General features: G+C 52.7%; 1 protein-coding gene and 1 non-coding gene across 4 annotated transcripts in view; one reads left to right on the forward strand and one right to left on the reverse strand.

Annotated features, from left to right (window-relative positions):
• Positions 1-13,876, forward strand: part of SLC43A2 (solute carrier family 43 member 2) — a 45,980-nt gene that overhangs the window by 28,682 nt on the left and 3,422 nt on the right. For 2 of the 3 annotated variants that reach the window (XM_059669190.1, XM_059669191.1), the window contains exons 6-13: positions 3,785-3,877; positions 5,255-5,388; positions 5,471-5,673; positions 6,154-6,300; positions 8,830-8,968; positions 10,298-10,427; positions 12,305-12,378; positions 13,592-13,715. In XM_059669190.1, coding sequence (XP_059525173.1) covers positions 3,785-3,877; positions 5,255-5,388; positions 5,471-5,673; positions 6,154-6,300; positions 8,830-8,968; positions 10,298-10,427; positions 12,305-12,378; positions 13,592-13,715 — 1,044 coding nt within the window. The remainder of the gene's footprint in view (positions 1-3,784; positions 3,878-5,254; positions 5,389-5,470; positions 5,674-6,153; positions 6,301-8,829; positions 8,969-10,297; positions 10,428-12,304; positions 12,379-13,591; positions 13,716-13,876) is intronic. The other variant, XM_059669193.1, reaches the window with a different exon arrangement.
• LOC132219443 (small nucleolar RNA SNORD50) lies at positions 2,303-2,373 on the reverse strand. Its single transcript, XR_009449454.1, has one exon. It is a non-coding gene; the product is annotated as a small nucleolar RNA SNORD50 (small nucleolar RNA).

Genomic DNA, 13,876 nt, shown 5'->3' on the forward strand with positions numbered 1-13,876 from the left:
TCTTCCTTTGCCTGCCCTGGCGGGAGTGGCATTCCAGGTGGGAAGAGTTCCCCCTTCCGGACAAGCAGAACTAGTCTTTGGATTCTCCCTGGGGCTGATATGGCCCCGGATGCCCCCTCCACGCTGCCTGGCTGGAGTAGTCAGCATGGAGAAGCCAAACTATGTGAGCCCAGGAACTGAGGCATGTCCTCTGAATCACAGCGTACCTGGGGGGCATGTGTGCACAGAGTCAGATCGGGTGCCATAGTGCTCCCCCGGGTGTGCCTAGGCACTCACGAGCACATCACATTTCCTCTGTCTCCTGTTGGGGGATTTCCACCTGCCCCTTGTTCTCCTCTGACCCTCGCTGAGAAGCCTGAGCGGACTGGGGATCCACTCTGTGCGGGGCTGGAAGAAGAGCTCTTTGTGTGCTGGGCACTCTGGGGAGCCTGGATAGCCTACGTGGCCTCATGTCATATGCTATAGACTTACTCATGTTCCTTTTTTTTCTTTTAAGACTATTTAGTGATTTTTAGAGAGAGAGGAAGGGAGAGGGAGAGAGAGAAAGAGAAACATTGATGTGAAAGAGGAACATCGACCGGCTGCCTCCTGCACACTCCCTACAGGGGAATCAAGTCCCCAACCTGGGCACGACCCGGACTGGGTATCGAACCAGCAACCTTTCTGTGCAAAGGACGACGCCCAACCAACTGAGCACCACACCTGCCAGGGCTCGTGTTCCCTTTTAATTCTGGGATCCGAAACATTTGAATTCCTTATTCATGTGTGTTTAACAGTGATAGAGACATAATTCATATACCATGTAATTCACCTCAAGTATACAATTCACTGTTTTTTATTGTATTCACAGTTGTGTAGTTATCAGCATAATTAATTATATTGCCCCAAATGGAAATCCGGTACCCATTAGCATTTCCTCCCAGCTTCCTCTACGCCAGACCTAGGCAACAACCAATCTAGTCTCTGTCTCTAGGTATTTGCCTCGCCTGGACTTTCCTTATAAATGCAATCATACAACATGTGCTCTTTTGTGACTGGTTTCTTTTCACCACATATGTTTTCGTAAGGTTCCTCCATGTTGTACTGTGAGTCAGTACTTATTTCTTTTTATGGCTGGCTAATATGCTCTTGTGTGGATATACCACACTTTGTTTACCCATTCATTCATTGATGGACATTGAGATTGTTTCCACTTTTGGGATATTATGAATAAGGCTGCTCTAAGCATTCCTGTGCAAGTTTCTGTGTGGCTATTGTTTAATTTCTCTTGGATGTCTACCTAGGAGTGAAATGATAACTCTGTTTAACTGTTGGAGGTACTGCCAAACTATCTTCCAGAGTGGCCGCGCCAGTCTACATTTCCACCAGCAGTGTGAGGGCTCCGGTTCCTCTGGATCTTCACAACAATTGTTAATTAGCTAATTTCTTTTTATTGTAGCTGCACTAGAGGGCATGAATTAGTGTCTCCTTGTGGTTCGGATTCCTATTTCCCCTATGATTGATGACATTGAGTATATCTTCATGAGCTTATTATCTATTTGTATATTTTTTGGAGAAATGTCTATTCAGATCTTTTGTCCATTTTATTTTATTTATTTTTTTAAAATATATTTTATTGATTTTTTACAGAGAGGAAGGGAGAGAGATAGAGAGTTAGAAACATCGATGAGAGAGAAACATCGATCAGCTGCCTCCTGCACATCTCCTACTGGGGATATGCCCGCAACCCAGGTACATGCCCTTGACCGGAATCGAACCTGGGACCTTTCAGTCCGCAGGCCGACGCTCTATCCACTGAGCCAAACCGGTTTCGGCCTTTTGTCCATTTTAAAAACAGGTTGTTTATCTTTTTATGATTGAGTTGTAGGAGTTCTTTATATTTTCTAGATACAAGTCCCTTATCAGATACGCGATTCGTAAAAATTTTCTCTTCTGGGCATTGTTTTTTCACCTTCTTGATGGTGTCCTTTAAAGCACAAAAGTTCTTAGTTTATAGATTTCATTTTTTTCCCCAACATCAGAATTTATTTAAAACTTATTTTCAGCCCGACTGGCGTGGCTCAGTGGTTGAGCGTGTGGACCTATGAACCAGGAGGTCACGGTTTGATTCCTGGTCAGGGCACATGGGGTTGTGGGCTCAATCCCACAACCGGTGTGGGGCATGCATGAGGCAGCCAATCAATGATTCTCTCTCTCTCATCATTGATGTTTCTATCTCTCTCTCCTTCTCCCTTCCTCTCTGAAGTCAATAAAAAAACACAAAAACTTATTTTAAAAAATGCTATTGTCCTTATAATGGTCTATTTCAGAAACCAATCTGTATTAACATTTTTTCAACAGAAATTCAGGTTAGGAATAGGATCATAATAGATATGAAGCACAAAGTTTTTACTTTCGATTGATGCCGCTTACTTGCTTTTTTCCTGTTTTATTGAGACATAGTTACATATAGCATTGTATTAGTGTAAAGCATGATGATTTGGTATATGCCCTATTCATTGTAATCGTGGGCAACATGGCAGAAATGATGAGAGGCCAAGTTCAAACTGCTTGTGTTCAGCAACAGTGGATTAGCTTGCAAGCCATCATGTTTACTAAAACCCCCAAATAATTGCAGACAAGTGGGGAGGGGAACATATAAATAATATGAAACAGGCTGGCATAGCTTCCAGAGAGGGATCCTCAGTGCGAGGCCACTGTGGGTGTGGATGGAACCTCCTCGAGGTTCCAGAGAGAAGCAGTGACGGGCTGTTTTGGAGTGGGGGGTGGAGGATGTGTGCTTTGCCTCAGGTCTGAATCCGTGACTGCATTACCCTATTTTATCATGCCTGGATTTGTGTGGAATCGCTGAGGGTTCTAGCTTTGAAGTTATGTCACATGAGCCCAGAATAAACTTATGTGCGATGCAAGAGTGGCCTCACTGGGAGGAGAGCCTGAGCATGTTTAGCCACCGGCCTTCTCAGGTGATGATTTCTGGGGCCACGGAAAGGGAAAGCCCTCCTTGCCCTTAGAAATTCAGAAGCGGAAATCCCAGGCCGGTGCCCTTGTCAGCGCTGAGGGAACTGTAGAATTTTGATTGACACCTTGCAGAAATCTACTCTCTCAGACTGAAAGCAGCTTTTGCTGACATCTGGTCCTTCTGGGACGCTGATATTTTTATTTATAAAAACGACACTCTTGTCCCCAAATAGATTCTTATTTTTAACTGACTTGCTCCCTTTGAGGGATGCCTGTCTCCCAGCTTGGCTCGCTTGCATCTCCGTGTCATCCTGTAAAGACAAGAAGGCCCCTGGCCTGTGGCAGCAAAGAGGAGGGACAGGTGCCAGCCAGGAAGTCCAACAGCTCTGCCCTTACATGTGGGGTCCAAATTCTGCATTGCACTCCTCCTCTGCCCTTATCAGCCTCAGGCCAGGAAGGAAAAACTTTCCATTCCCAGTAATTACCTGTGACTTAAGGGAGGAGAGCAGATAAGAAAAAGTGCCTCGTTGGGGGGCAGGAGGTAGGGGGGTAAGAGATCAACTAAAGGACTTGTATGCATGCATATAAGCATAACCAATGGACATAAGACACTGGGTGATAGGGGAGGCTAGGGGACTGTCTAGGGCGGGGGGATAAAATGGATACATATGTAATACCCTTTGTAATACTTTAAGCAATAAAAAAAAAAAAAAAAAAAAAAAAAAAAAAAGAAAAAGTGCCTCATGAGCCTTGATCCTCTCTTCCCCTCCTTCACCCATCCTTTGCCCCTCTCTCAGCTGAAGTTGCCCTTGCTCTTGTCTTACAGCTGCCCAACATGTTTGGTGACCTTCGGTCCACGTTTATTGCCTTGATGATTGGATCCTATGCCTCCTCAGCAGTCACCTTCCCAGGAATCAAGGTGAGGGTGTGGCCAGCTGGTTTCCAGCACACTTATTTTGTGCTAGTGTCTGAACAGAGGCTTCTCTCAAGGCTCCTCAGCCCGCTCTGAAGAGGGAAATACTTGTGGGTGCGGGAGGCTGCCCCCCCTCCCCACCCACACTGGGAGGATGCACCTGGGCACCATGGGAGTCAGAAAAGAAACGCACTTGGCCTGGGGGATGGAAAATTACCGCAGGCTGCCTTTGCATTGCTGGGCCAGGGTGCAGAAAGGGATGGATGAGTTTGTCCCCGATCCTGAGTCCAGCTCCTGTCTCCCCACCCCCAGGTCTGTTGTTGTTGGGCTGTTACTTGCCATTAGCCAGCGCACTGCTCTGGCCAAGTTGGTTCAGCTGTTTCCCTCCCAGGCAGGATTCTGAGCCCATGGGAGTCACACAGGGTCAGGATGAAGCCGACGCCTCCCAGTCCGTCAGCCCCAGTTCCTACTCCAGATCCTGTTGCTCCTGCCAGGGCTTCAGAGGGGGCTTCTCCCTGCTCTGGCACCAGCACCCAGTAAAATCCCCTGTCCTGGGTGCGTGGGGCCATCAGTGAGGAGAGGTCACAGGTGTGGACAGGTCTCCTGGGAATCAAAGTGCATGGAGAGCCTCGGGCCAGGCATCCTGTGGCTTTTAGGGAGTCTCACTCCCGAGTGCAGAGAAGCCTGCTTGTGCCTCGTCCTCCCGTCTCCGTGCTGAGCTGCTGCTGGTCCCTGCCCAGGGCAGCTGGCAGCTTCTGCCAGGACTCTGGGGACTCTGGTCCTGGAAATAACTTGCAGTCATGACAGTTACAGCTAACATGCTGTGCTCAGCAGGCTTCCCCTGCCACTCTGAGGGTCACACCTGCCTGACCCCACCACAGTACCGTAAGGACACGTGCCAGTCTTGCACCCAAACTTCTCAGAGGAGGAAAGTGAGACAGCCACCTGTTCATTCCTCGGGTATTTTTCACAACTGTCATGTGTACACTTCGAGGTGCTGGAGAAACACCCGTGGACAAGGCTAACAGGCCCCTGTTCTCAGGGCTAAACTAACAGTGGACGAGGAAATGAATTGAGACAGTATTCTCAGCCAGGGCTGCTCACTGAGAGCCGGTGACATGACAGGGATTGGGGGGGGGGGGGGGGTGTCAGGGAAGGCCTCTCCTAGGAAGTAACACCTGGTCCCAGGTGGAGACACGGGGGGTTAATGACATGCCAGGGTGAGTTGGGGTACTTAGGATGCAGTATCTGATGACCAGTCACCCAGGTTGACTGGGCTGTGCCCCTCACACAGCTCAGCACAGATGATCCTGCCCTCTACCCACCTGGCTTCCTGTGCTAACTCTGCCCCTGCCCTTGCCCCCGCCCCGTTGTGCCTTTCAGGTCATCTACGACTTTGGTGTCTCCTTCGTCATCATCCTCGTGGTCTGGGCCGGCTGCTCCGGGCTGGTTTTCCTCAACTGCTTCTTTAACTGGCCTCTGGAGCCCTTCCCAGGGCCAGAGGACATGGACTACTCGTAAGTAGATGTGCTGTCTGTCCCCAGCCCCACCCCAGTTTGGCCCCGGGCGGCACTGACAGACACTTTCTGTGGCCTCCAGGGTGAAGATCAAGTTCAGTTGGCTGGGCTTTGACCACAAGATCACAGGGAAGCAGTTCTACAAGCAGGTGACCACAGTGGGGCGCCGCCTCAGCGTGGGCAGCTCCATGCGGAGCAACAAGGAGCAGGCGGCGCTGCAGGAGGGCCACAAGCTCTGCCTGTCCACCGTCGACCTGGAGGTGAAGTGCAAGCCAGATGCCGCAGGTACCCGCCGGGGCCCTCGCCTTCCTGACACGTGGCAGGGCACCCGCACTCACACCCGCACCCACACCCCCAGCCCAGGAGAGGGCGGCCGGTCCGGATCTGGAAGCCCTGGCCCCAGAGGCCCAGCCGGCTGAGGACTTTGTGGGTCTCATCTCACTTAATTCCCACTTCACCCCAGAAGGGCAGGCAGCACCATCCACCCTGGTGTATGGATGAGCAAATATCAGTCACTACTTCATTTCATTCATATACTCAGAGAGGGTGAGGGATGCAGCCAGCTTGCTTTACACAGCTAGGTGGCCCCACTCTAGTCCCCCCACCTTTAACCTCACCGGCCCATCCTCGCATCCGGCCTGGAATGATTTGGTCAGCAAATCGGCCTCCCCTCCCCACACGGGGCCCCTGAATGACAAGTGGGCTGTGGGCCATGGAGATCTGGGCCCCGGTTATCCCTGAACCCCTGTGGCCTTCTCCCCACAGCGGCCCCCTCCTTCATGCAAAGCATATTCAGCCCCATCCTGCTGCTCAGCCTCGTCACCATGTGCGTCACGCAGCTGCGGCTCATCTTCTACATGGGCGCCATGAACAGCATCCTCAAGTTCCTGGTCAGCGGTGACCAGGACAAAGGTAGGTGGCCCTGGACCTCGGTGCACAGCCCCATAAGAGGGCCCCCCCACTGGTGGTCACTCCTGCCACCTGAGGTTGAGCCCACTGCCCGGCCAGCTGGACGGGATTAGGCAGGGCTGGGAAATGACAGCGCCCGAGTGGCCCCTTGCTGGTCAGAGCCATTTCATCGCAGTCCCATTAGAGATTCCCGGTTTAGGAGGGAGGGAGGGAGGACGGATAACTGTGTGTATCTGGGGTGTGAGGTGTATGTTTTCATCGCCTGAGGAGCTGGTTGACGTGTCGGTGAATGAAAACATTACTGGGAACTGAGAACCCGAGAACCTGATGAAAGACAGCCAAGCCAACCCAATGCCAAGAATCCCCTGGGAAACCGCAGTGTTGGGGTGTGGAGCACGTGTTGGGGTGGCAACTGGGGCTCAGGGCGGCTCGGCTGGAGCCTGGGGCGCGGGCCCGCAGTGGGCTCAGCGCCCTGGGCGGCAGCGGGGCCAGTGGAGCTTCCTCGCATGTGTGCTCCAGTCCAGACTTGCTCCGGCTGGTAAACAACACTGATAACCCACACACTCCTTTCCCAAAACAGCACAGACGGTCCTTAGCGGATTAGAGGTTTTGGTGCTACAAAGAAAGTCAGTACCTCCTCAGGGCTGAGCTGAGTCAGCTTTAGTCACCCCTGAGCGGGACAAACACATTTGGTAAATGCTTTTTTATTGGCAACATCATGGGTGTGCAACTTTTTGTCAGTTTAATTGTTTTTCCCTAGGGATGGTAAGGAATCAAACACAAATACAGTTTGTAAAAGGAACGAGAAAACCCAGCCTGCACAATGGGAAGGATGACGAAGGCACCCGATAACACTGCTTCCACTGTGCACATGGGCATCCGTGGAGAAGCAGTCACGTGCCCTTGCACAATGTCATGATGAATGCTGACATAGGAAAGGCCCTGTTTTTTACAGGAAAAAATGACCGGTTTAGCTTTGTTGAGTCCAGTGACGTTCCCCCAGATTCCTACCACAGGAGCGGTTTCATTATGTAACACTCGTTAAAATCTGTGGACTGAATTTTAGGGAAAGCTGATCTGTTATGTCTCAACACCCTCTCTGTAACTCTCAGGCCCAGGGCGGTGGAGGCCCCGGAGTGTACAGAGAAGGGTCCTCAGTGGCCCTTAGAAGGCAAATCTGCCTGCTGCTGAGTCAAGTTCTCTGAGAAATCCTTCCCTGCTCAAGAGGAATTCTTTTCCAACTGTTTCCCACATTCAAAAAGTCAGTTTCAAGAAGTAGAGGAAGTTGGGCCAGGAAATTCTATCTGCAGCTGACAGGGCATTGGTTTTCCCCATCCTGCTCCTGTGAGCTGTTGTGCATGACACCCACAGCCCGGACTGTGCCCAGAGGGGTGGCTTCAGGGTCAGGGAGCCGCTGGGGGGACAGGAGGCCAGCTCTGGCTGTCTGGGGAGACCCGTGGTGTCGGATGCTTTGCTGGGGGTTGGGATTGTTTGACTTCTCTTGCCCTCGGAGCACAACTGTGACAGAGCAGTGTTCCCAAAGGGCCACCCACAGTGAGTTCTGCCCAGTCTTTTGCACCCACACTACTTCCCCATCATGGTCCTCGGGAAGCCACAGGCCTGATTCACCAGCCACCCCCTCCCCCCGCCCCCCCACCTGTGACTGGGCTCCAGCTGCACATGACTGAGGCCCCAGCAAACAGTAAAAGGTCAGCAGGCGTCCGCGCTGACCCCCTCCTGCCTCCTCTCCTAGAAGCCTGACTCCAGCTCAGCCACCCATGGGTGCTCTGAGATTCAGGTCTAGGTGGGAAATGACATGTATGCCGGGCCCAGAGCTAGCCGGCCTCCATGTAACAACCATTTCCCTGTAACAACCTTCGAGATTTCGGCTGCTAACTTTGCTCCTTTCTGCCTTTTCACTTTGCTTTCTTGATGCAGTGATGGCCGCTGGTAAGCAGGGGGGACTGTCGGGGAGCATTGCAACGTCCCCTCCCAGCCAGCCTCTGTTCAATGGAGAGGTGCATTGCCTTGAATTCCAAACATCCCTCTTGGGCAGAGCTGTGGGTGGGGTGGGGTAGCCAACTTTCAGTTTCCATTTGCCCCCCCAAAATCCCATCCTGATTTTAAGCTCTTTGAGGATGGAAGCCCTCACATCGGTCCCCCTGTGAGTGACGCCTTCCTGGTCTGTTTCTGAGGCAGAGAAGTAATGGCCAGTTTTACACAAGCCTCCGGCCCAGGCCTTGGTCATTTGTGGTTCCCACGTCAGAGACTTCCTGGAGCGCCTGGGGAAGCCATTGTGACACACTGGATTTCACTAGCTGTTTCTGGGAAGCAAGCAGGGATTTGGAGAAGAGAATAGGGTGCCTACCCTCGTGCCAGCTCTGATCTCAGAGGTTAAGGTCTCGGCTCCCCTCAAGATCCACAGTGACACGAGGGGATCTGGGGGTGACCTGTGGGGTCTCAGACTTGGTCCGGTGCCTGCGCCCGGCCTCTGTCAGGAGCCCCCCATGACGCAGCCTTCTTCCTCCCCAGTTAGCCTCTACACCTCCATTTTCGGTGTGCTCCAGTTGCTCTGCCTGCTCACGGCCCCCATCATTGGCTACATCATGGACTGGAGGATGAAGGAATGTGAAGATGCCACTGAGGAGCCTGAGGAGAAAGACGCCAACCAGTGCGTAGGCAGGACCTGTGCCTGGCTCTCAGCCCCAGAGAAAGAAGCCCCCCAAGTCAGATGTTAGGCAGGGACAGGTGTGTGGGGGGGGGTTAAAGCAAGCAGGAGAGGCGAGAGAGGTGCCCGAGGCTACGCTCCCAAGGGCTTTAAGACACTGGCTTACTCAGCTCAGCACACTGTCAGGTCTGTGGCTTCTTTATGGTAGGCTGCAGTGTGGGGAGCACTGAGTTAGATAAAAGAAGAGGAGAAATGAGAGGAAGGTGAATGTGCAGTCACACCATTCTGCTTTTAGGACCACACTCCGATGCTTAGCATGAGAAGCACAATGGGCGAATGACCTTAAATCAGTGCTGCCTTGCCAACAAGGCTCGCTCCATGGCGAGAGTAGTAAGTCGCCGTAACTGTAATAGTGTTAATAGACTTGTTCATGATCATGAGCCTTAAACAAGGCACCGGAGCCCTACTTTACGCAAGGGTTGGGCTCTAAGATCAGAGGATGAGTTAAGTGCTGTCTTCTGTGACTCCACCTTAGTATAATAAGCTATTGTTTATTGTATCAGGCCCTGTGCCAAGCACTTGATGCACAATCTCAGTTAAGCCTCAAGCACCTCGATGAGGTGTGTCCTGGTGTGAAACCCGTTTTACAGATGGAACTGAAGCTAGGAGTTTGAATAACTTGTCTGAGGTCGCACAGTGGGGAAGCGGTGGGCCCGAGACTCCATACACATCCCCCAGCACTTGGCATGCATTCTTGGAGTTATACAGTTGTCCATGGGCGTCTGTGGGTGGTGAGACTAGAACCAGTACCAGTGAGTCCACAGGAAGTCATTATAGAGAACGCTTTGTTATCTGGGTCAGGTCCTACCGCCAAGAGGTTCTTTGTGCCCGTTCCGGTTCCATCTGCTGCATATTTGTTTCTATTTCACTACCTCCTGCTCGCCCAAGGGGAAATTCACTCACTCCCTTAGTTGATTTGGTACCTGCTTTGTCATCAGCCCCCGCAGGATTTGGGTGAAGTTGGAGCCAATAATGAAGCGAGGCTTTGCTCGTCCTAACTTGGGCACACTCTGCTCCTTCCCTCGTCATCTGAGCTCAGTCCTCACTAAAGCCGTGCCGTGTGTTCATGTTACACCTTTTTGTATCGGACCTGTCCCCTGAGATTCGTGCTCAGCGCTCAGTCAAGAGGGTGCGGTGGGAGTGGCCCTAGTGTGGGTGGTCTCTGAGTCTGGAGTTGTCTGCAAGCTGTGACTCCTGGGCCTGCCTTGTGGGGAGCTCACCCTCCTCCAGGGAGCCTGTCACCCTCCTCCAGTGTGTGCTGTGTCTCTGCAGAGGCGAGAAGAAGAAGAAGCGGGACCGGCAGATCCAGAAGGTCACCAACGCCATGCGGGCCTTTGCCTTCACAAACGTGCTGCTTGTGGGCTTTGGGGTGACGTGTCTCATTCCCAACCTGCCTCTACAGGTGCGTGTGGGGACAGGGAGATAAGGGTACAACGAGACTAAAAAGTGCGAGACGATAAGGGAACAAAGAGAATGGTGGCTTTTCGTTCATTTAATTCAACCAGCCAACCGACCAGCCTCCTGCTGTTTATACCAAGAGCCTCTTACCCGCCAGGCTTGTGCTCAATGCTAGGGCTGAGCTGACACGGGTGTTGCCTTTCACAAAAGACTCTTCTCTATGAAGGTGTATCATTCCTCTCGGTCTTTTGTGCATCTGCAAACCACAAATACCCCACCATTTCCCAGAACTGTGCTGGGTAGTTGTGTGGCCACTTAGTTTGAGTTGCTCAAACAGCTGAAATCTGAGGTCCAAAGAGGCCTGACTAATCTGGTGTTATGGAAACATCTGTCCATCAGATACAAGAGTGCCCACAAGGTCTAGACGTTGTCGAGAGTGGAAAAAGATTGGCATCTGGGTTCAAAAGCTTAATTTCGTTCCACAGATTTCTGATGCTTTTGAAACCTAACATTTGGCAGAGATTACCACCCGTCTGACTCCACCCTTAGGTCCATGAAAGTGTACTGGCCCCAACCCCCAAGATTATGAACTTTGAAGGGACTTGAGTGATGGCATTGCTCCCAGGTGGGTGTAGCCCGAGGTCAGATGTTATCTTGAGCCAGGTCCAAGATGAAAGCAAGAGTCCCTTCCTTTTTACAAGTGGCCACGTGTTGAGGAACATTGAATACCAGGTGTGCACCACCCATGGGTACTATCGCGTGACTATGCCGACACCGGTGAGTGCAGATCAGAGTAAACCATTGGAAACTTGCACCAGTTCCAGGTGGGAGTGTTGTTCCCTCCCTGGCGCCCTTCTGGCCTCCTGGTGGCTGCCCTCCCTGCAACACTGACAGACCCTGACCACCTTGTCCAGCTGAGGGGCAGTGCTTAGTGGGGGACTTCATTTTTTTTTGAGTTCTCATTGAAAGAGAAGTTATGAAAAAGCAACAAGGCAGTTGAAGTGGAAAGGGGGAGCCCGCCCGAGTATGTGCCTGCACATTCGGGCACAGCCCTCTTTCAGCAGAGTAGCCCCTGCCCCCTCCACCGCCCACATTCCAGGGACAGGTCCTGGCTGCTGAGGAGGAGGGCAGGGCTTTGTCTGGAGAGCAAACAAAGGGTCCTGGTGGCCAAGTGGGCAAATCTTGTACCTCTACGTCATCAGCAGGGGCTTCTCAGGACTCGCAGCGCCTGCCAGCAGCAGCCTCTTACACAGCAGAGCTCTCCCAGGCATGTTAGGGCCTGAGTGACCAGGCAGGGAGACCTCGGCACAGTCCTTGGTCAGCGGTAGCAGGAGGTCCAGTCATGACTCGTGACCTCCTGCTTAGTGCTACTGATACATATTTCACAGCACACCCTTGGTGGGGCCGTGGCGGGGTCGGGGGAGCCCTGACTTCCAGCATTTGCCAGTTTCCTTGGTGTAACTGCTCTCATCGTGGCTGATTTTTCAGTCAATATGATATCACCAGTTGTGGAGTTGGAAAGAGAATCACAGTAACCCACCATCGTGTGCTGTTTCCTTCCACCATACAAAAACCTTTAGAACATAGATCATAGTAACACATAGTAAAATAATTGGGAAGTGATACGTTTTGAGTATTCATTACCTTTGTTTTTAATATAATTTGTTTAATTGTAAGTTTATAAAATGTCAGTTTCCATAATGACTGTGTTTAACAACTGCCTTGAAGAATTCCTGGAAACTCAGGAATTGGCCCTCAGAGCTGGTATGAGCCGACTCTAGGTGCCAGTGCCCCCATTGCTCAGGGCCCCGGGAACTGGGGCAGGGGCACAGGTGAGGGCCCACACAATCTTCTGCTCACTCTCTGTTCTCCCTCCCTCAGATCCTCTCCTTCATCCTGCACACAATTGTGCGTGGATTCATCCACTCTTCCATTGGGGGCCTGTACGCCGCCGTGTGAGTCCTGGGACCTGTGGGTGGCCTGGTGACAAAGGGTGGGGGAGTGGCTTATGGGAGGTTTGTGGTGGGACTAAGGTCCGGAGGGGGCAGCCTGCCCTTTCAGGGCTCATTTTCTTGCATCAGGGACAGGTACCGGGGCTTCGTTGGCTGTGTCAGGGGAAGGCCAGACCTGGCGGGAGGTGGGTCAGTGGGCAGACAGTTGGATGCCCACAAGCCTTGGCATTTAACACGAAGTCAGTTCTCAGCCAGTCAGTACCTCTGTGCAGCTCATGGTGCCTCGGGGGCCACTGCTCCATCGAGTTTTGGCTGCCTCTGGTTGCTCATGGGAAGACCAGGGGTGGGTTCCGACTGCCCCAAGCTCAATGTTGACGTTCAAATGACCCCCAGCAGGAGCAGGGACATGGATAACTGAGCCCAGAACATACCAGACAGTTCTCACCCAGAATCTCACAGGGCCTGCCTCTACCCACGGCCTTCTCAGGGTGTGGCTGCAGTGAAACCTGCCTCTTCTCCCAGGAGGCCACCCATGCATCAGGAGCCACAGCGTCCTTCCGCCTTGGGCCGGGGCTAGTTTCAAAAATTGGAACCTACACACCATCCACTGTCTCTCTCTGACCGAAGATCAGATTGTTCCCCACTCGGAGCCCCTTCTCACCGCTGGGGCCCCAAAGCCTGATGTTTTTAAGATCTTGTCAGAACTCTCTCCCCCTCCCAACAGCATTGCACGGGGGTCATACCAGGTCTGCATGTCCCCCACCCACCCAGGCCTGGAGGAAGTTGCGGCTGCCCTGGCAGGGTCTAAGGCAGTCGCTGAAAGCTCTGATGCCGCGTTTCCGTGATTACACAATGCTCCTCTGGATGAGGGCACAGCAGAGCCAGCCCAGCCTCCATCCTGCTCCCTGGGCCTGTTTCCCAAGCTCCCGCTGGCACCACACTTTCCACTCAGCTCAGCCAGGCACCCACAGGCCCAGGGCACACCTGAGCAGGGTGGGGTCCTCCCTAGAGTCTGGGGCCTTAGGTTGGTGCAAAAGAGAATTACACTTTGCACATCTGCTCAGCAGAAAGGAATCTGCAGGCAGGTGCCCACTGTTCTCTTAGGCCGTTCCTGCCTCTTGTCTGGCACCAGCGCACCTGGGCCAGGCTGAGGCCAGGAGCATTTGGAAAGCCTGGGAGCGGACTTTCCGGTGACAGGTTGTCTGTTGCCCTGCAGGTACCCCTCCACCCAGTTCGGCAGCCTCACAGGACTGCAGTCTCTGGTCAGTGCGCTCTTCGCTCTCCTGCAGCAGCCCCTGTTTCTGGCCATGATGGGTCCCCTCCAAGGAGACCCTCTGTGGGTAAGAAGGGCCAGGGGGCAGTGGGTTACAGGCATCTGCCCCCCTCTGCTGGGTGGGAGCTGAGAGGCATTGCTTGGGGGCTTCCAGAGCCCCAAAGACAAGAAGTTTGGGAACTTTGGTTAAGATCGAATCAGAGTCCCCTTGTGACTGGCGTCTGGGCA

This window comes from Myotis daubentonii, chromosome 16, assembly GCF_963259705.1.
Source record: "Myotis daubentonii chromosome 16, mMyoDau2.1, whole genome shotgun sequence".
Lineage (NCBI taxonomy): Eukaryota > Metazoa > Chordata > Mammalia > Chiroptera > Vespertilionidae > Myotis > Myotis daubentonii.